We start from the raw sequence: 17997 nt of genomic DNA on the forward strand, positions 1-17997 counted from the left end.
TTTATATTTTTTGTTTTCTTACATAAGCAGTTAGGTTTTCTTCCTTTCGAGAAATTTAATCATGCTTTTTTTTTTCTTCATCTTAATGCCTCCAATATACTCTTTTTAATATAGTATGACAAAACTATTGCTAGCTATAGTTTCAGTTAGAAACGATGTATTTTTACTAAAACATTTCATAGGAGCCTTGGCATTGATCCATTAATCATCTCCATGTCCCTGAACTTGATTCCCTGTACAAGGATAAACGTAGCCCCTTATACCCCATCAATAATCACTCTCACCACTTACCTTGGCCCATTCAGCAGCAATTTCAGCTCTAAAAGTCCTCTCGTTGCCTAACATTCCTTTCATGAACCTTCACATCACTTTGTACCAGTTAATTAATAATTGGATTTTTTTTAATAATTTCCTTTCCCCCTTTCCTCAGATAAAGAAAAAACAATAATCATATGAGAAACATGTATTCTTACCATTCTTATCACAACTCTTGTACATGAACACTTAAAAATATCGCAATGCTGAGTATTCCTCTGCAGAATTACCACAAAGCCACCACAGAAAGTCTCATGGCAAGTAACAGCAAAGCAATTAAATACAGTAACAACAGCAATGAATGGCTAAGAACAACAATGCAAAAATATCTGGTAATACTGAGAACATTGACAGCAACTGATGAATAAATGCTTGCATCCCACAACACAGAGTACGAGTCAAAAAATGCTTCCATGCCATAAGTAGCACTAGATTAAATGCTCCTATGCCATAAGTAGCACTGAATTAATGCTTCCTTGCCAACAAAGAGTACCAGCTGAATAAATGTTACCAAGACACCACAAAAAGAGTACTAGTTCAACAAATCTGGTCACAGCACAGGATTATCAGATGAAATAATGTAAATGCTTTGAAAACACATGTACATCAATATGGCATCACAAAAAGGAGTGTATTGTATATTTAACCACTAAACGAGCTATGTAATGCTCTAAATTGATACTTTTTCAGCCTTGAACACCAGCATACATTAACTGGCATGAACACACCATAATATACAGGTTAGGTTAAAGAAAATCTATACATCTCTAAAAAGTCACAAGGGATACAATTAAATACCATACATCACAAAGTAGTCAGAGCATTGAGATGGGCAGCACCAAATAAGACTAACCACCTCTCAAAATCAGTTACTAATCCTGTGGCAGGTCCTGACTTATGGTATAGATGGAGCCACACACCACACACACAGCCATTAGGAGGACCACAAGGGATAGAATAGTACCTGACACCAGCCTTTGAATAAATACTACTACCTCATAATTGAGAATAGTAATAAGGAGAGAGTGGCTTGAAAAGTGAATATTGCAGTGCTATTAAAGACTCTGACATGAAAGGAGACAACAGAAAACATATAAGTAAAAGCAGGAAGGAGTACTGATGATCAAAGGATTTTATAATTTAGAATATAGACTGAACACTAGCTTTACTGAACAGACACTCCACATCCAGCCAAGTGGAAATCTGCCATTTGAAACATGGAAAAGAGAAGGTAAGGATGATAGTGGGAGTCACTGGAGCACTGTGCAAGATTAAAAAAAACCCTGCATTATACTCTAGTTTTAGACATTTCTGCACCTCATCCTGGCCAATCAAGAAAACATGACTGGCATCACTTAAGGAATAGGAACAACCTCCACAGCCATGGACTCGATGGCACACTCATCTTGGCCACGTAAGATCCTGAAGTAGCCTCCCTCGCCCCAGCCTTCACCCCAGGAGTTCTTGACTGTCCAGTACTTCTCTCCAGTGTGTGCATCCTCCCCATACCCAACCAGCAGCACTGCGTGGTTGGTCAGCTGCACCACAGGAACACATTATTAGCAGTGCATGTGAAGGATTTTAATTTCAACATTTGTCAGTCACATCAGAAATATGAACACATTATCATTGCACAAGTGATGAACACTCAAGATTTGTCACACATCAAACACTAACATATTACAAGTAGGTATGAAGTTGCAAAATCTTAACACTGGTCACAGAACTTAAAACCACATCATTATTGGTGAAACCCCATCATCATTATTCACTACAAAAATATTTATAACTACTGGACATTAAGTGGAGAATTTGAATCCAATATAAAAGTGTAATTTATCCATTATGCAGGAATAAAGAAGCATTATCATTAAATGGAAAAAGAAAGACTTGGAAGCCAAGACATAGAGCACAAAGGGTAAGGATGCCTCATGACAATCTGTCAGCTAACAATTCTAACATCCCAAGTTAAAAACATTGTTTGAAATATTTCCCATCATCCTGCCAACTCACTTCCAGAGGGTTGAAGCGGTCCATGAGGCCGGTGTGGTGGTACACGCCTCCCTTGTAGTGAAGGAAATCATTGTACACCTCCAGGCCCACCACCAGTGGCCCTCCCTTCACCAGTGCCAGCTTCATCTCCTCCTCATTGCACCCACCGAAGTATCCTGCCAGCGACAGTGGTTATGTAAGAAATAAAACTGGAAGAGTGGAAGATAAAAATTTCCAGAGACAGTAGATGTACAAGGTAAATACAGTGTACTTTAAATATTAACCTCCGACATATCTGTAGTAAGCAGTGTAGTGACGGCCACACTGAGTCTTGGTGTGGCACACATCATCCTTGCCCTCATAAGGGTAGCACTGTTCCAGCACCACACCCACATCTTGGGCATATCTGCAGTCACACACCAAACAAAATAAAATCAGACTCAACAAAACAGTCCACCTTTTGAATTTCCACAAGCTCGCAGTCACTAGAAGATATGGCATGTGAAGTTATATCCCCCTTTGTTTACCTTCCAGCTATGAGATATGGAAACCCTCCTTCACAGCCCTGGGACAGCTTGGAGCAGCCTACAATATCCTGAGGGGAAAAGACAGGCTTATCTGTGTTGTTGGTGAGGATCCTGACACGTGCTTCCAGGCCGGCCATGGAGGAAAAGGCATAGCAAGATCCACAGTTGCCCTGGTCCCTGTTGGGAGAAAAAAATTTACATCTAATATATACCAGGCCAGCATCCCACACAGTATGGCCCAGACACAGCACCACAGTAATACACACATCATTCAATTTCTTAGCCTCATCAGCCCTTGGAGGAGAGGACCACCCTACCACACCCCACAAAAAACTAATGTATAGCATAGATGGTCATAGAAATATAAGAAAAGGAAATCCTACATTACCAAAAACAGAGAAAAAGAAAATTAGAAAAAGGAAAAAGGAAAAAGAAAAAAGAAAAAAGAGAAAGAGAAAGAAATAGTGTGTGTGTTTCACTGTTTGATCTGCTGCAGTCTCTGACGAGACAGCCAGACGTTACCCTACGGAACGAGCTCAGAGCTCATTATTTCCGATCTTCAGATAGGCCTGAGACCAGGCACACACCACACACCGGGACAACAAGGCCACAACTCCTCAATTTACATCCCGTACCTACTCACTGCTAGGTGAACAGGGGCTACGCTACACGTGAAAAGAGCCACACCCAAATATCTCCACCCGGCCGGGGAATCGAACCCCGGTCCTCTGGCTTGTGAAACCAGCGCTCTAACCACTGAGCTACCGGGTGTGTGTGTGTGTGTGTGTGATGTGTTGCACCTCCTACCTGACAGGAGACACAAAGTTGACACCCTCCACAGAGCGCCAGTCCCAGGTCTCGGGTGTTGCAGCTGAACGGATGCGACTGAAGAAGGTGGATGGGGCAGCACTTGCTCCAACCATCATTGTTGATCTGGTGACGGAACACACTCCTCTCAGCACAGGCTTATATACAACAGCAATGATAATATCAAAGACTAATATCAATGTACCAGGCTGAGGTTTCCTTAAAAGAAGGCAGCACAAACAAGCCATCATGTTTTGTCTCATTGTGGGGAGACCTTTTGCTTTCCTTGTTTCAACCACTTATATATACAGAGTGTGGTCAGGTCACATCTCTCTACCACAGGAAAAATTACTGCTATTGCTGCTGCTGCTACTACTATTACTACTTGTACTATTGCTGCTGCTGCTGCTGCTACTACTGCTACTATTTGTAAACATTGCATCATAAAATCTATATTTGTTTGGTGAAGGAAAGTTACAAACTACAAAATATAACTACAGTAAGCCCCCGCACTTGGTGAATTATTTAGGCTGGCGAAACTACTGCCAAAAGTGAATTTTGCCAAGCACAAATTTTTTATAGCATATAAATTGCCTAAAACCTCAATCATCAATCATCCCTCTTTTGACCCCTTTCGAGCTTAAATAAAATCTTTTGCCTTCACATATTAGAACACATGTACAAAACAGACCAATAAACAATAAATAAAGCTAATAAGACATGATATAAAGGCTGTAACTCCCGGTTTTCCACCCTTTTCCCTCGCCCACTTTCATCCTTGCCGCCACTACCATTGGCCTTACCCCCACCGGTACCACCTGTTGTGCTGGTAGAAGCCATGTTGGCAGTAAATCGCCAGAATTCGTTCCCACGCTAGTAGAACAGAGGGTAGCACAAACAAAATGACTTAAGGGGACTCTCACACTACGTTTTGATAGGTTTAGAGAGAGGTCTGACGTCACCGGGGAGCCATATGGTTCGCCATGCGGCCGTCAGCCAAGTTTGAATTCAAATCGCCAAGCATGCACTCGGTGGTCCGTGGTCACCCTAATGCCAAAAGTTAATTTCGCCAAGCTGAGATTCGCCAAGTGCGGGAGCTTACTGTTTAGCAAATAAGGAGTAAATTGAAATCTGAAATATACAATATAAATTTGCAGTAGGCCAGTTTATAATTTTACATTAGCTTGCTTTTCAAAATATATATCATGCCTTCAGAATTTCCCAAGAATGGCCATTACCCTGAAAGACTAAGAAGCAACTCTAGCCCACATCAACTTACACTCTGCCACCAGCCCTCCTCAAGTGGTCTCCCATGGTCATCCTCTCATACTCTGGGTAGACACCTGCCACCCAGCTACTCTGTTTGGCATTGATGCTGTTCACATACTCCAAGTCATATCGGTACAGTCTGTTGTCCTGAGAAAGATAAATTCATGTTAATGTCATTCATTTCCATAACATCAATTTCATCCCAAGCAAAGTTATAAGTCTTGGCTTTATAAAAACAGCACCAGCGCCAAACTATCGGCTGTGATGCCACAGTGCTCCATCATTGCTGGACAGATCTGTGACAGATGAACATCTCACTGACAAATATTTAGTCATGGATTAAATAATATCTTTTGTTATGAATTACAGAAGCAAGATTTGTATTTACATAAAACCACAAAAAATACAAAAATATTAAAACCCATAAAAAATTCAAATTATATACTGTAGTTGATACAAATTAATGTAGTTTGAATCAATGAATAATCTTAAGGAATATATCTTATTCATAAAAAAAAACAATCCTCCACTGGCTGTCCAACTCATGACAAAAACACATATATATAACACTGGAGCTCACACATCTTGACCATTAGGAAAGATGACAATGAAGCCACAATTCCATCACATCACTGTTTTAAATCATGCTATTAGAATATACATGTATCAGTTAATGGATGAAAAAGATCCCGAAACAAAGCAGCCTCAGTGCTGACCTGGTCTGTGGAGGAAACTGTGTGTGTCTTGGGAGGCACTGCAGTCTTCTTCTGGGCCCGGTAACATGCCCAGTTCCTGACAGTGACGTCCCTCGACCAGCCAGTCAGTGTCTTGTCACATTTGGAGATCACTGTCTGGCCACTCTGTTGTCAAATTACTAAGTTAACATTTTTAACAATAACTCAAATTTAATAACAATTATTATAATGGAGTACTTCTGTTTTGCATTTGGTATTACTAACATATTTTTCATATTTCAAATACAATCACACTAGAAATAATTCCATATTTAGAATCAGTTGTGTGCAGAACGTTTCATTATTTCTTACCACATTCTTGTACAGGTAACTCTCAATTTACACGATAGATGCGTTCCAAGAGGCATCGTGTATTTCAAAATTCACGTAAAACAAACTTGGGATTCTAATAAGAAACAACAGATAATAGGGGGGATGCAGGATGTGGTCCAAATCGAGTATAAGCAAACCAATCATGCAAATTTAATTAATTATAATATTTTTTTGGTCGCATATTAACAAAAACACATAAATAAAACATGCATACATCAAGAGTTACCTGTATTATGAATTAGGTTTGTGACCACAGCTATAACCAGACAAGGTTGTGTGACATTATTAAACTGTGAAGAAAATCCCTGAAAATCCTTCTCTCCTGTTTTTTTTTTTTTTTTTTTCTCTTTTTCTTTTTAAGTCTATCTTGGATATTATCAATCCCCCTCTTCCTCTTCAACAAAAATAACTATCACAGACATAATCCTACTCATCTTATCTTATGAGAGCTGCTTCTCTATATTCTAGTCACACACCTTTTCATAGAGAGAGAAGGCAAAGTAGGAGCGTCCTGACACCCTGATCTCAAAGCCTTGGTTGTAAATCATGGTCCAGAAGCCTCGGTTTCCAAACTCATCCACTGCCACACTTGGATACATCAGGCTCACAGTCTTCTTGTGCACAATGGGGCCTGGCGAGTAAAGGTATTCATTATAACTTCATAAAAAAATAAAAAAAAAGCTGTCAAATACTACTTTGGCATATTTTTCATCAGCCATTTTAAATCTAAGCAATTCATTCCATGTGCTGACTCTGCCATTCTCATAATTTTATCTCCCAGCATAACTACTTTTTGTATTCCTAAATATATTCTCTGGAACTTGGTTTTGCATACATAATTCCTAGACAAATTACTGTATAAAAATAATAAATCACTAGAAAATCTTTACAGGCATAACAACTTTCCCTCCAAAAGTGTAACATTTTTGTGCACACTAAAATTAAGATACATGATTAAGATAAATAATGGTACACTGAGATAGGATACAGTGTGAGGCGGACTGACCCATGTTGTCACAGTCGATGGAGGCGTCCCCACTGCGCTCCGTCTCGTAAAGGATCCAGTCGCCCCGCACATCATCAAAGGTACAGTTGGCAGGGGTGTCGGCAGCAGCCCCCACCACAAGCACAACACCCACCAACACCTTCAGCCATGCATCCATGTTTGCACCTAGAAATATAAATAAGTAATAATTAGGGGAAAATTTTGCATATAAATATTTTCAGTGACCTATTGGTGGTTTATGACAGTGATTTTCTCTGAAAATATCCAATCAATTAAGTTACAATCTAACAAAAAATATTAATAAATAAATAAATAAGAACACAATAGGCATTATAGAACACAATCATGGTAAAGAACAAAATATCCTGATTATATTCAACAGTTACAGATTATTCCATATAATAACACAACAAGCAGTTTACAAGTAATGGGAAATATACATAAACATGTAATACAATTGAAAATATACAGATAAAAATTACAATTCATCTATTCACTTATTTCCTTTTTTCTTTGGTGTTCTCAACTCAAAATGATAAAGGCCAATCATTTTGAATCACTAGTGAAACAATATCTGCTACTTTACCATTTTAAATCATTGCAGAACAAAGTAAATATATAATTATCAATTTTTCCTATGTCAGAATGATACAATCCTATCAGTGTGAACCATGCAGGATAAGTAAATGCGATTCTATAATTTTTTCAGGGACAAAATGATACAGTTCTTCACGCCCGGGAAGAGCAGCAGGGCACTCATGGCGAATTGGGGTTCCAAGCTGGCTGGGCTGTGGCCTGCTGGTATGAGTTGCGATACGCACTTAACCTAGTGTTATCCCAAAGTCACGCTTTTTATCCCACTTTTGCCACCTTCCCTTAAACTCTTTCCTCCAGTCCCTGACACTGCCTGGAACACAATAAAGCATTCATATTACCTAAAACTAATTGGTCTCATAGTCCTGCGCAGTACTTCAACTTGTGACGAATACAAAATAACATTACAGCTGTCCTACACATTACAAGTTTGTCAAATACGAATACACATCTTGAGGAAAACTTTACCCACTGTATCTGCCGTGGTTCCTGTGTATCTCTGCCTGTCAACCACTAACTCATGGAAACTGAGCACCCTTGGCCTCACCTGTCCTGGTCTGTCCTCGTTGTGACCTGTGCAGTTGTGAAGGACTGAGAACACCTGAGTCACGAATGAGAATGGCTTACCTTTCCCTCCCTCTGATCACGAGACTCCCTAGGGCCACTGACCTGACGCACCCGGACCACAGCTCCGCCTACAAAGGCTACAACTGACTCAGCTGTTGCTGCGACTCACACACACACACACACACATTTTATAACAGCACTCGTCATTTATTAATAGAAACAACATCTTTATAGCCTCATGACTGCTACATTTAAGAATCTAGATGCGATATTCAGTTTAAAGGAAATAATGAAGTGAGGGTGCGATCTGCCGGTATTGTTTGTATAAGAGATCAAGAAAGCGGGAGGGAGATAAGTATATTTATTGATATTATAGGCCTCACTGGTGTGGTAATACGTATAGTCATTCTTTACAACGTCAATTATATGCTTATTTAACACGAGCTACAACATAGTAAGAAAAATAGTGCAGTGTTATAAATGTCTGGATTTACGTAAAATGTTTGTATAATGCGCAGTATTTCATAGCCTCCATATTTCTCTTTCTCCTCGTTTACAGTGTTATATCAAATTAATTATTCTGAAGGATCATCTGGTGTATTCATTTCATTCAAGACTTTATTAGTAGCTGGCATTATTATTACCACTATCTCATTATCTCTCTTGACAACAAGGATCGACCACTGCCTTCACTTCAGTCACAATCTACTGAGTCATCGCTAATAACGGCCACCTCATGTCCCTGGAAACACCGTGCTTTATCTCTTGTTGTGGTCAGACATCCCCACGGCCACAAGTCGATAACCGATAACCGAGGCTATCTAATCCCTCTTCAAAGACTCTATATACCTCGCAAATATACACTAATGTTTTATTATATCTATGTTGTAGGAATAGAAACAAGTTAAAAGCTCATATGAAGACATGCTTATTTATGAAAGAATACTTGGAAATAAAAAAAAAAAAAAAAGAAGTTTTAAGAGGTTCCCATCTAAACTCAAAGGTTGCGCCACTCAAGTTTACGAGATATATATATATATATATATATATATATATATATATATATATATATATATATATATATATATATATATATATATATATATATTAGCAAGGTAAAGAGAGTGTATTCTCTTTACCTTGTATAGTAGATCGGTCACGTCGGGTCAGGTCACATCTCCTGTGACCTGACTCTCTCTCTCTCTCTCTCTCTTATGACACGTACTATAAGTTCTAAAGGCCGCGTTTTCATGGCCTTGATAAAAAATCAAAATAATTTTTAATGTTTTATTAGAATCTGCATAGTCTTGTATCTTTAGATAAACTCAACTACAGTGTATTCTTCCTCTTATAATAAGTGGTAAAAAAAAAGTTAGATGACATGAAATGATGACTCACCCATACCTGAACATCAAATCTGTAGCAGCATCCCTTAGGTGAAAAATAAAAGGGACACCAGAAGCTTCATATAACATAACATTAAGGCAATGGTGTTATTTTTCTGACCTCTTCAAAAGGATGAAAAATAACACAAAACTAAAATGTACACACACCAGAGTTACATTCTCCTGGTCACCTTCTATCAGTCACCAGTCACCACAATAAGGAAGGCTCCACACTTAAGTTCTGTAGAGCAACACCCTAAAAAGATGAACCTTCAGGTCAGTCTCTTTACTCAGTGTGTGTTTCACTGTTTGATCTGCTGCAGTCTCTGACGACACAGCCAGACATTACCCTACGGAACGAGCTCAGAGCTCATTATTTCCGATCTTCGGATAGGCCTGAGACCAGGCACACACCACACACCGGGACAACAAGGTCACAACTCCTCGATTTACATCCCATACCTACTTACTGCTAGGTGAACAGGGGCTACACGTGAAAGGAGACCCACCCAAATATCTCCACCCGGCCGGGGAATCGGTCCTCTGGCTTGTGAAGCTAGAGGACCGGGGTTCGACTGAAGTGTGTGTGTGTGTGTAATTAACCTCAGTTGCCTGCTGGTCACCCAGCCAGTCTTCCTCATTATGGAGCGAGCTCAGAGCTCATAGACCGATCTTCGGGTAGGACTGAGACCACATTAAACACAACACACACCGGGAAAGCGAGGCCACAACCCCTCGAGTTACATCCCGTATCTGTTTACTGCTAGGTGAACAGGGGCCACACATTAAGAGGCTTGCCCATTTTCCTCACCGCTTTCCGGGACTCGAACCCGGCCCTCTCGATCGTGAGTTGAGCGTGCTAACCACTACACTACACAGTGTGTGTGTGTGTGTGTGTGTGTGTGTGTGTGTGTGTGTGTGTGTGTGTGTGTGTGTGTAATTCACCTCGGTCGCCTGCTGATCACCCAGCCAGTCTTCCCCATTACAGAGAGAGCTCAGAGCTCATTGACCACCAATCTTTGGGTAGGACTGAGACCACATCACACACAACACACACTGGGAAAGCGAGGCCACAACCCCTCGAGTTACATCCCGTACCTATTTACTTCTAGGTGAACAGGGGCTACACATTAAGAGGCTTACCCATTTGCCTCGCCGCTTCCTGGGACTTGAAACCAACCCTCTCGATTGTGAGTCGAGCGTGCTAATCACTACACTAAGCGGTGTGTGTGTGTGTGTGTGTGTGTGTGTGTGTGTGTGTGTGTGTGTGTGTGTGTGTGTGTGTGTGTGTGTGTGTGTGCAATAGGGTAGTTTAATTCAATGCATTACTTGGCTTTACTTTCTCATCATCAAAGAGAGACCAAATGTTTGTGGTCATCTTCATGGAAATTACCCCACATTCTTTCTCCTTGTCCATCTGTCTATTTGCCTATCCATCTATCCTCATCAGCTAAACTTGAAAAATTATCCCATGAGTATTATTGTGAATGATCATATGTCAGATGTAGAATATACAATATCTTCAAGAAAATGGAATCACACTCATAAGCCTACATTAAAATATTAAATTTGTAATTTGCATACCTTAATATGTACTATCCTGAACACATGTTTTATGAACTGGTATTACAAATCATTTCTTCTTTTCATAATTTTTCTATTGTCTTGTTGTGCTTTCCTCTTTTTGAAGCCAACACTGCCCAGATCTCCTTCCTCTCCCTGGTCAGACAATGTCACAACCTTCTCCTTGAATGACACTTCAGGCTTGCTGATCACCACCTCAGGTGCATAGTAACCTTCCTCTGCAATCTGTGGAAGCTGGAGGTCAACTGCTTTCTCCTTGTCACTCCTGAGGAAAGTAGTAATCTATAAGTTAGAAAAACAGATCATGGCTGAACAAATACAACTCCAACAACAACAACTGCTAAATAATCATCTTTATATCTAAACAGGATGACATTTGATAAAGTTATATTTAGAGAGACAGAAAGATTTTACAAACAGGATAGTAGATGACTGGAATACACTGGATAATCATGGTTGTTAGTGATGAGTCAGTAGGGAGCTTACTGAACAAAATTTGTGGAGACATGGACATGGCATGTATATTTCATACAGAAACCTAGTGTGTACACTTTATACAGAAACTACCATATGGAAGTTCACGGGCTTCTTTCAGCTATCATTAGTGAGCAAATGAATGCTAGTGCAAAACTCACATTTTCACTGTCTGCCAGGATGAAAATGCTTCTGCCTTTGGTGCTGGTCCATACATCATGGGTGCTGATGACACAGTGGTTTGTGATTTCTTCTTTATGGTGTGGGCTGACTTGTCTGCTGAGGCTTTGTGACTGGTGGTGGTGGTGGTGGTGGTCTTTTCTGATAATCGTTCCTGTTCCTTTACTGACATGAAACCTTCCTTTGGCACATCCCATGTAGATTCTGAAGAATAGGCAGAATGAACACAATGTTATGTTAGTGCATAATATTGATAAGTACACCTTTCTCTCTTCCTTTTCTAAGATAGTAAGTGAAAACTGACAAATGTCATATTCTCTTGTTTTCTGTAAAGACAAATTTCTCATGTAATAAAGTAGCATCTAATATTTGTCTCACCTCCAGTCTCTGTGTTCCAATAGTAAGACTCTCCATCAGGGGACTTGGCCTCGTGCCAGACCTTGGCTGCACCACCACCACTAGGCTTGGAGGTGGTGGTGGCAGTGCTCGCTGTTGTGGTGTCTGATGCTTCAATTTTCTTCTTTCCTACTACAAGTTCAGCATTGTTTGCCTTTGTTATCTCATTAATCTTTGTTCCTGTCATATCTGGATTCTGCTCTATATCATTCTTGTATGCTTTCATAGCAGCCTGAGGGATGAGAAATAATTTTTCATGCCATTATAAAAAATGAAAAATGTGAACAATGGTTAATTCCATATACCTTAACTTAAAAGCTTGGAGGCCAAGCCCAAAAAGGCCTGAACATTCATAAAAGTAAATAATTTTCATAGTATTATAATGTTACATTTTGCATTGACAGAAGCTGACAGATACAGTAATAGTGTGCAATATACACTCACCTCTTCCATACTCTTGAGAAAATCCTCCTCTTGTAGTTTGGCCTCATAGTCCTCCTGGCCCTTCCTACCCATCTCTGCCAGCCGCTTCTGTACATTGTCTTTGTGCCGCTTGCCCCGCTCGTGAAAGTCAATGCTTGGCTTGTTGTCAGCTATCCAGCATTTGCAAAAGTCACAAAATTTCCGAGGGTTGGATTTCCAGTACTCTGACCTGTAAATCAAATGGCTGTTCATAGATTTTTTTTCATAAGATGCTCAGTTTATCCTGCAGATTAAAAAAGAGACAATTACAATAATGCATTTGGCTGTGGTGTACTACATGGTTTAACACTGCAAAGAGCAATTTGATATTTTTACCTTTCATTAACATCTATTATTTATCTACAAAGGCTGACATGTGAGACAAGGGAAGGTTGGTGTAAGGACTGCAAGTGTTCTGCAGCATGGTTCAGGAGACTTGACAGTTGAGAGACAAGGTTAGGTTAATTTTGGGAACAATATTTTTGTCATATTTGCTCCCTTATGCCTGAAATTGCCAAAAATAATTACTTTTCCCTGAGACTTTTCTTGAAGTCCAATTGTGTTCACACTTGAAGACCTTGCTTTCCAACATTAAGTTTGCTGAGGCTGGAGAGGGACAAAAAAGTGTAGGGTTAGTGGTTACCATAATTGCAAACTAAAACAATTTTTAATTATGGGGCCACACATTATACACTGCTATGTATATACTATAAATGCATTTAACTTTTAGGAAGAAAAGATAATGCAACATTAGAATACAATATCTTTGCTTATTGATCTGGTTTAATGTACTGGTTTATCACGAAGGTAGAGCGGGTGGAGTAAAACTGATGAAAAGGAAGTGAAAAGAAGGAATACTGTGAGAAAACGAAAGCTAGTGAGAAACTTCTAACATTATTCTTATTTTACATAGCTACATAAAATTTCCACAACTTAATTTCATGATTTTTTTTTCTATCATTTTATTCACAATTTCTAATTTTCTTCCTTATTCCAAACCTTAATCTCTAATTACTAACTGAGAAATGAGTATCAAGAAGTTCAGCTTTCCACAAAGATGTGTAGAGGTGTGGGATTTAGATAAGAGAGTTGTTGAAGCAAGGGCAATCAATAAGTTCAAAGAAATGTTGGATTTGGAGACAGGACAGCACGAGCATAGCTCTTTTCCTGTATGTTACAACTAAGTAAATAAACACACACACACACAAAGAAAGGATATTGGAAAAAACTATTTTCCACATAGAACGGTGGAAAAATAGAATGCATTGAGTGATGAAGTTGTTACAACACATATATAATGCGCATAACTTTAAAGAAAAATTGGATAAATGAGGACATGGAGACAGGGCACTAGGAACCATGCTTGAACCCTGTACAATACAACTAGGTAAATACACACACACAACACACACACACACACATTGTAGAAAGGAGCGTGTCATAATACAGTTACCACAAGACAGACTTCAAGCTGTCGACAAGCAGTATTCTCAATCATTCACATCTTTCTCTGGTAAACTCTGGAACTCCCTGCCTGCTTCTGTATTTCCATCTTCATACGAATTGACTTCTTTTAAAAGGGAGGTTTCAAGACATTTGTCCCTGAATTTTGGATAACTCTTATGACCTTTAAGGGAACTGGTAACCCAGTGGGCCTTTTTTTTTTTTTTTTTTTTGTTGCCTGTGGCCAGTTGCCCTTCCTGCATAAAAAGAGAAAAAAAAAAGACCTGTGTACTGCACCCCACCCATCACTCCTTCCCCTCCTCTCTCTAACCTTACATGCCACATATATACAGGAATGCGCTTAACTTTGAAAAAATATATATAAGGAAGTTTTCTTAATAAGATGGTAAATTAGCAGTTTGAACCAATATTTACATTTTTTCCCTGTCTAACAAGCTTAGGGACCTCTTGGGAAACCTAACCTGACCTTATTATTAACTTCCGATTGGGTAAAATGGGGTTAGAAATGCTCGTAGAAGTGTGATCTAGACAGTGAGAACGTGTATAGTTACGTGTGGTGTATTGGTTGAAACTGCAATAATTCCCATAAGATCTACCGTAGTGGCGAATCAATCCACACATGACAAGTATTAAGACTCACATGATACACTAATTAAGAAGTATCGAAGTGGTGTGTGTTCCCTGGTCCTCCTTCACACAGCTGTCACTGCCGCCAGAGAACACTAAATGAAGCTGTATTATTGCAGGAAGAGTGAACAGTAAGGAAGTTTATCTGTGGCTGAGATTCCTGAGATGCAGCCAAACTATTGTTGTTGTTGTTGTTGTTTTGGGGCTTCGACGATCCCACAGATCCTATGAGCCCGCCAAACTATTGTAAAAGGCAATATAGCGATAAACGTCGAGCTGAGCGTGTCAACAACAAACGTAAATAAACCATTCTTTTCATCGGGGTCACAAATATTTGTTCAGTGGCCAAAAGGATTCATGGGGAAGATTATTATACTGTTGGCAAAAACACTGCAAAATATGTTTCTAGTTATTTTGCATCCATAATTCCTCCTTTTGCCTTTTGATAACACTTTCGCAATATGTATTTTACTTTTAATTCTACCGCTCAACTTTAAGAATTGATAATTATCTTCTCATCTTATGAGAAGATATCAGAGGTAGGCCTACTTGTTTAAGAAGATACGGTAGCTGACGCTGAGATGTAAAAAAAAAAAAAAAAAAGTCATTGCCACTGAGAGAGAGAGAGAGAGAGAGAGAGAGAGAGAGAGAGAGAGAGAGAGAGAGAGAGAGAGAGAGAGCTATATAATAACTACACAAGAAGAGTAAACAAGTACACAACACCTGTGTAACAGAGGACTTCACACCAACAGGAACTTTGGTGGAAACAGTGACTCTTGTTTGCTTATTTTATTTGTGTTTCATTATTTATTATGCAATGACAAGACAGTAAGAAGTAACCAAATACTGACTGACTTTGTCTGTCACCAAAATATTTCAACCTTTATCACAGAATATATTGATTTCTCTCAAACATCAATACCTTCATTCATAGCTGCACACACACACAATCTTGGATATGAGACTGAGGAAGTGGTTCATAACCCAGAAAAGTACAGCAAGAAAGGACTAAAGAAACTTACATATGAGCGAAATGTAATGTATTCCAACATAAATGGAGTGATATCGGGGATTTTAGAACTCAACGATTACTTGAGGACAAGAACCCAGATATTGTGGGTCTTACTGAAACAAAACTGAGAGAGGAGAAGACCTGATGAAGGTTGGAGAAGGAAATATAACGTTTGGAAAAGAAATAGAGTAGGTAAGATGGGAGGAGGAGTGATGTTGCTGGTTAAAAAAGATATAAAGGTGGATCAAGTGAAAAAAGGTATGGGAAAGGCAGAAGTGCTAAAGATCAGAGCAGAAACTAATGAAGGAAAAAGAGGCACTACATAGTGGTGTACGTACCACCTAAGACAAATGCATGGTCAGTACAGGAATATGAAGAAATGATAAGTGATACAGGAACATGTCTGGAAGAAATGTTGGGTGGCTGTGAACGAACTATAATGATGGGAGATTTTAATTGTAAAGAGGTGTGTTGGGAGGACTGGTCAATGGAAGGATCAGAGACAACATGGGAAATACACTATTGACACTGGCAATGGAAAATGTGTTAACTCAGTGGGTCAAAGAAGATACTAGGTTTGGAGGAGAGGAGCATCGTCAAGACTGGACTTGGTCTTTAGTACAGAGCCAATGGTCATTGAGGAGATGAGGGTGGAGTGCCCTTTAGCAAGAGTGATCATGCAGTTTTGGAGTTCAAGGTGATAGACGAAGAGAAATCTAGAAGAAATGAAGAATATAAAGTGGGAAGATGGAATTATGCCAAGACAGATTTTGGAAACCTAAAGAAATTCTTTCAAGAGACAAATTGGATGAAATTCAAGAGTGCTAAGGAGCAAATGAAAAGTGGAAGGAATTTATAAAAATATACAAAGAAGGTGAGAAAAATTTGTACCAATAAGACAACATAGAAGTTGGAAAGCAGGACTGGTTTAACGATAGATGTGAAAAGGCTAGAACAAGAAAAGAGGATGCATGGAAGAGGTGGAGAAGGAAAAGACGGATTAAGCAGTGGGAAAGTTACAAAAGAGCAAGAAATGAATATGTGTTGATTAGAAGAGAAGAAAGAAAGAAACAAGAAAAGGATATAATTGATAAATGTAAAGACCAACCAAGGCTTTTTACAGACATGTGAACAACAACATCAAAAATAGAGAAAGTATTGAAAGTTTAGAAGTAAATGGAGTATACAGTGAAGATCCCAGGAAATGGCAGAGGCTATGAATGGATGCTTTCGGAAGGTATTCACAAAGGAGACTGCTTTTGACAAACCACTGGTAATGGAACAGAAAGGGATTATGAAGGAGTTTCAAGTAACTGTGGAGGAGATCAAGAACATGATGGGGAGTTTAGAAGTGAGAAAAGCTGTGGGACCTGATGGGGTATCAGGATGGATTTTAAGAGAATGCAGGGAGCAATTGGCAGAAAAAGTTTGTGAAGTAATTGATGCCTCATTAAGGGAAGGTGTAGTGCCCCAAGACTGGAAAAGAGCTAACATTGTCCCAATCTATAAATCAGGTAACAAGAGAGACCCATTGAACTATAGACCAGTGTCACTTACAAGTGTGGTAGCTAAGATGTGTGAGAGGGTGGTGAAGACTAGATGGACAGACTTCTTGGAGAAAAATGACATACTTTGTGAGTGTCAATTTGGTTTTAGGAAAGGGCGTTCATGCACGACAAACCTGATATGTTACTATTCGAGGGTGATAGATGTAATACAGGAAAGAGATGGTTGGGCTGATGGAATATATCTGGATTTAAAAAAGGCCTTTGATAAGGTACCACACCAGAGACTGATCTGGAAACTTGAAATGGTAGGAGGAGTGCATGGCAGTTTACTAAAATGGATGGAAGACTTTTTGGTAGGAAGAGAAATGAGAACAATAATTAAGGACAGACCATCAGAATGGGGATTGGTGGAGAGTGGAGTTCCACAGGGATCAGTGTTGGCACCAGTAATGTTCGCAGTCTACATAAATGACATGGTGGATGGGGTGTCCAGTTATGTGAGCCTATTTGCAGGCGATGCAAAATTGTTACGAAAAGTGAGATGTGACAAAGATTGCGAACTACTCCAGGAAGACTTGGACAGAATATGGAAATGGAGCTGTACATGGCAAATGGAGTTCAACACGACAAAATGCAAGAAAATAGAGTTTGGCAAGAGTGAAAGAAGAATCAGGAGTATGTACAAGATAGGAAATGAAGACATAAAACCAGTCATGAAGAAAAAGACCTTGGGGTGACAATTACCAATGACCTATCGCCAG

General features: G+C 39.4%; 2 protein-coding genes across 6 annotated transcripts; both read right to left on the reverse strand.

The window, feature by feature from the left end:
* Positions 1-448: 448 nt before the first annotated feature.
* LOC123512275 (dipeptidyl peptidase 1-like) lies at positions 449-8451 on the reverse strand. Of its 4 annotated transcripts, none has more exons than XM_045268562.1 (10): positions 8247-8451; positions 6984-7148; positions 6454-6608; positions 5627-5770; positions 4921-5057; positions 3642-3767; positions 2835-3011; positions 2592-2713; positions 2329-2483; positions 449-1853 (listed from the first exon to the last, which is right to left on the reverse strand). In XM_045268562.1, the coding sequence occupies exons 2-10, from the start codon at positions 7138-7140 to the stop codon at positions 1671-1673; spliced, it is 1356 nt and encodes a 451-aa protein (XP_045124497.1). In that variant the 5' UTR covers positions 7141-7148; positions 8247-8451; the 3' UTR covers positions 449-1670. The 4 variants fall into 4 exon arrangements, with proteins under 4 accessions (XP_045124497.1, XP_045124495.1, XP_045124496.1 ...); XM_045268560.1 differs by having other exon boundaries at positions 8205-8451; XM_045268561.1 differs by having other exon boundaries at positions 8125-8451.
* A 2283-nt stretch (positions 8452-10734) lies between these two features.
* Positions 10735-15081, reverse strand: LOC123512290 (WW domain-binding protein 4-like). 2 transcript variants are annotated; one of them, XM_045268614.1, is made up of 6 exons: positions 14730-15081; positions 13154-13231; positions 12608-12815; positions 12146-12395; positions 11749-11971; positions 10735-11378 (listed from the first exon to the last, which is right to left on the reverse strand). In XM_045268614.1, exons 3-6 carry the CDS (start codon positions 12677-12679, stop codon positions 11156-11158), a joined length of 768 nt encoding a protein of 255 aa, XP_045124549.1. In that variant the 5' UTR covers positions 12680-12815; positions 13154-13231; positions 14730-15081; the 3' UTR covers positions 10735-11155. The 2 variants fall into 2 exon arrangements, with proteins under 2 accessions (XP_045124549.1, XP_045124548.1); XM_045268613.1 differs by lacking the exon at positions 13154-13231 and having other exon boundaries at positions 14730-15077.
* Between the last annotated feature and the right edge of the window lie 2916 nt (positions 15082-17997).

The sequence above is a fragment of the Portunus trituberculatus genome, chromosome 33 (assembly GCF_017591435.1).
Source record: "Portunus trituberculatus isolate SZX2019 chromosome 33, ASM1759143v1, whole genome shotgun sequence".
Taxonomy (NCBI): Eukaryota; Metazoa; Arthropoda; class Malacostraca; order Decapoda; family Portunidae; genus Portunus; species Portunus trituberculatus.

Bases quoted from the DNA above. Each gene is read 5' to 3' on its own strand.
- LOC123512275 (XM_045268562.1), bottom strand. From the start codon at position 7,140: ATGGATGCATGGCTGAAGGTGTTGGTGGGTGTTGTGCTTGTGGTGGGG. The intron at 5,058-5,626 runs GTCAGCACTGAG...TATCTTTCTCAG, and splicing joins CAGTTTCCTCCACAGACCAG to GACAACAGACTGTACCGATA. The intron at 1,854-2,328 runs GTGAGTTGGCAG...CCTGTGGTGCAG, and splicing joins ACCGCTTCAACCCTCTGGAA to CTGACCAACCACGCAGTGCT.
- LOC123512290 (XM_045268613.1), bottom strand. The intron at 12,396-12,607 runs GTGAGTGTATAT...CTCATCCCTCAG, and splicing joins TTCTCAAGAGTATGGAAGAG to GCTGCTATGAAAGCATACAA. The intron at 11,972-12,145 runs GTGAGACAAATA...CCTATTCTTCAG, and splicing joins TTGGAACACAGAGACTGGAG to AATCTACATGGGATGTGCCA.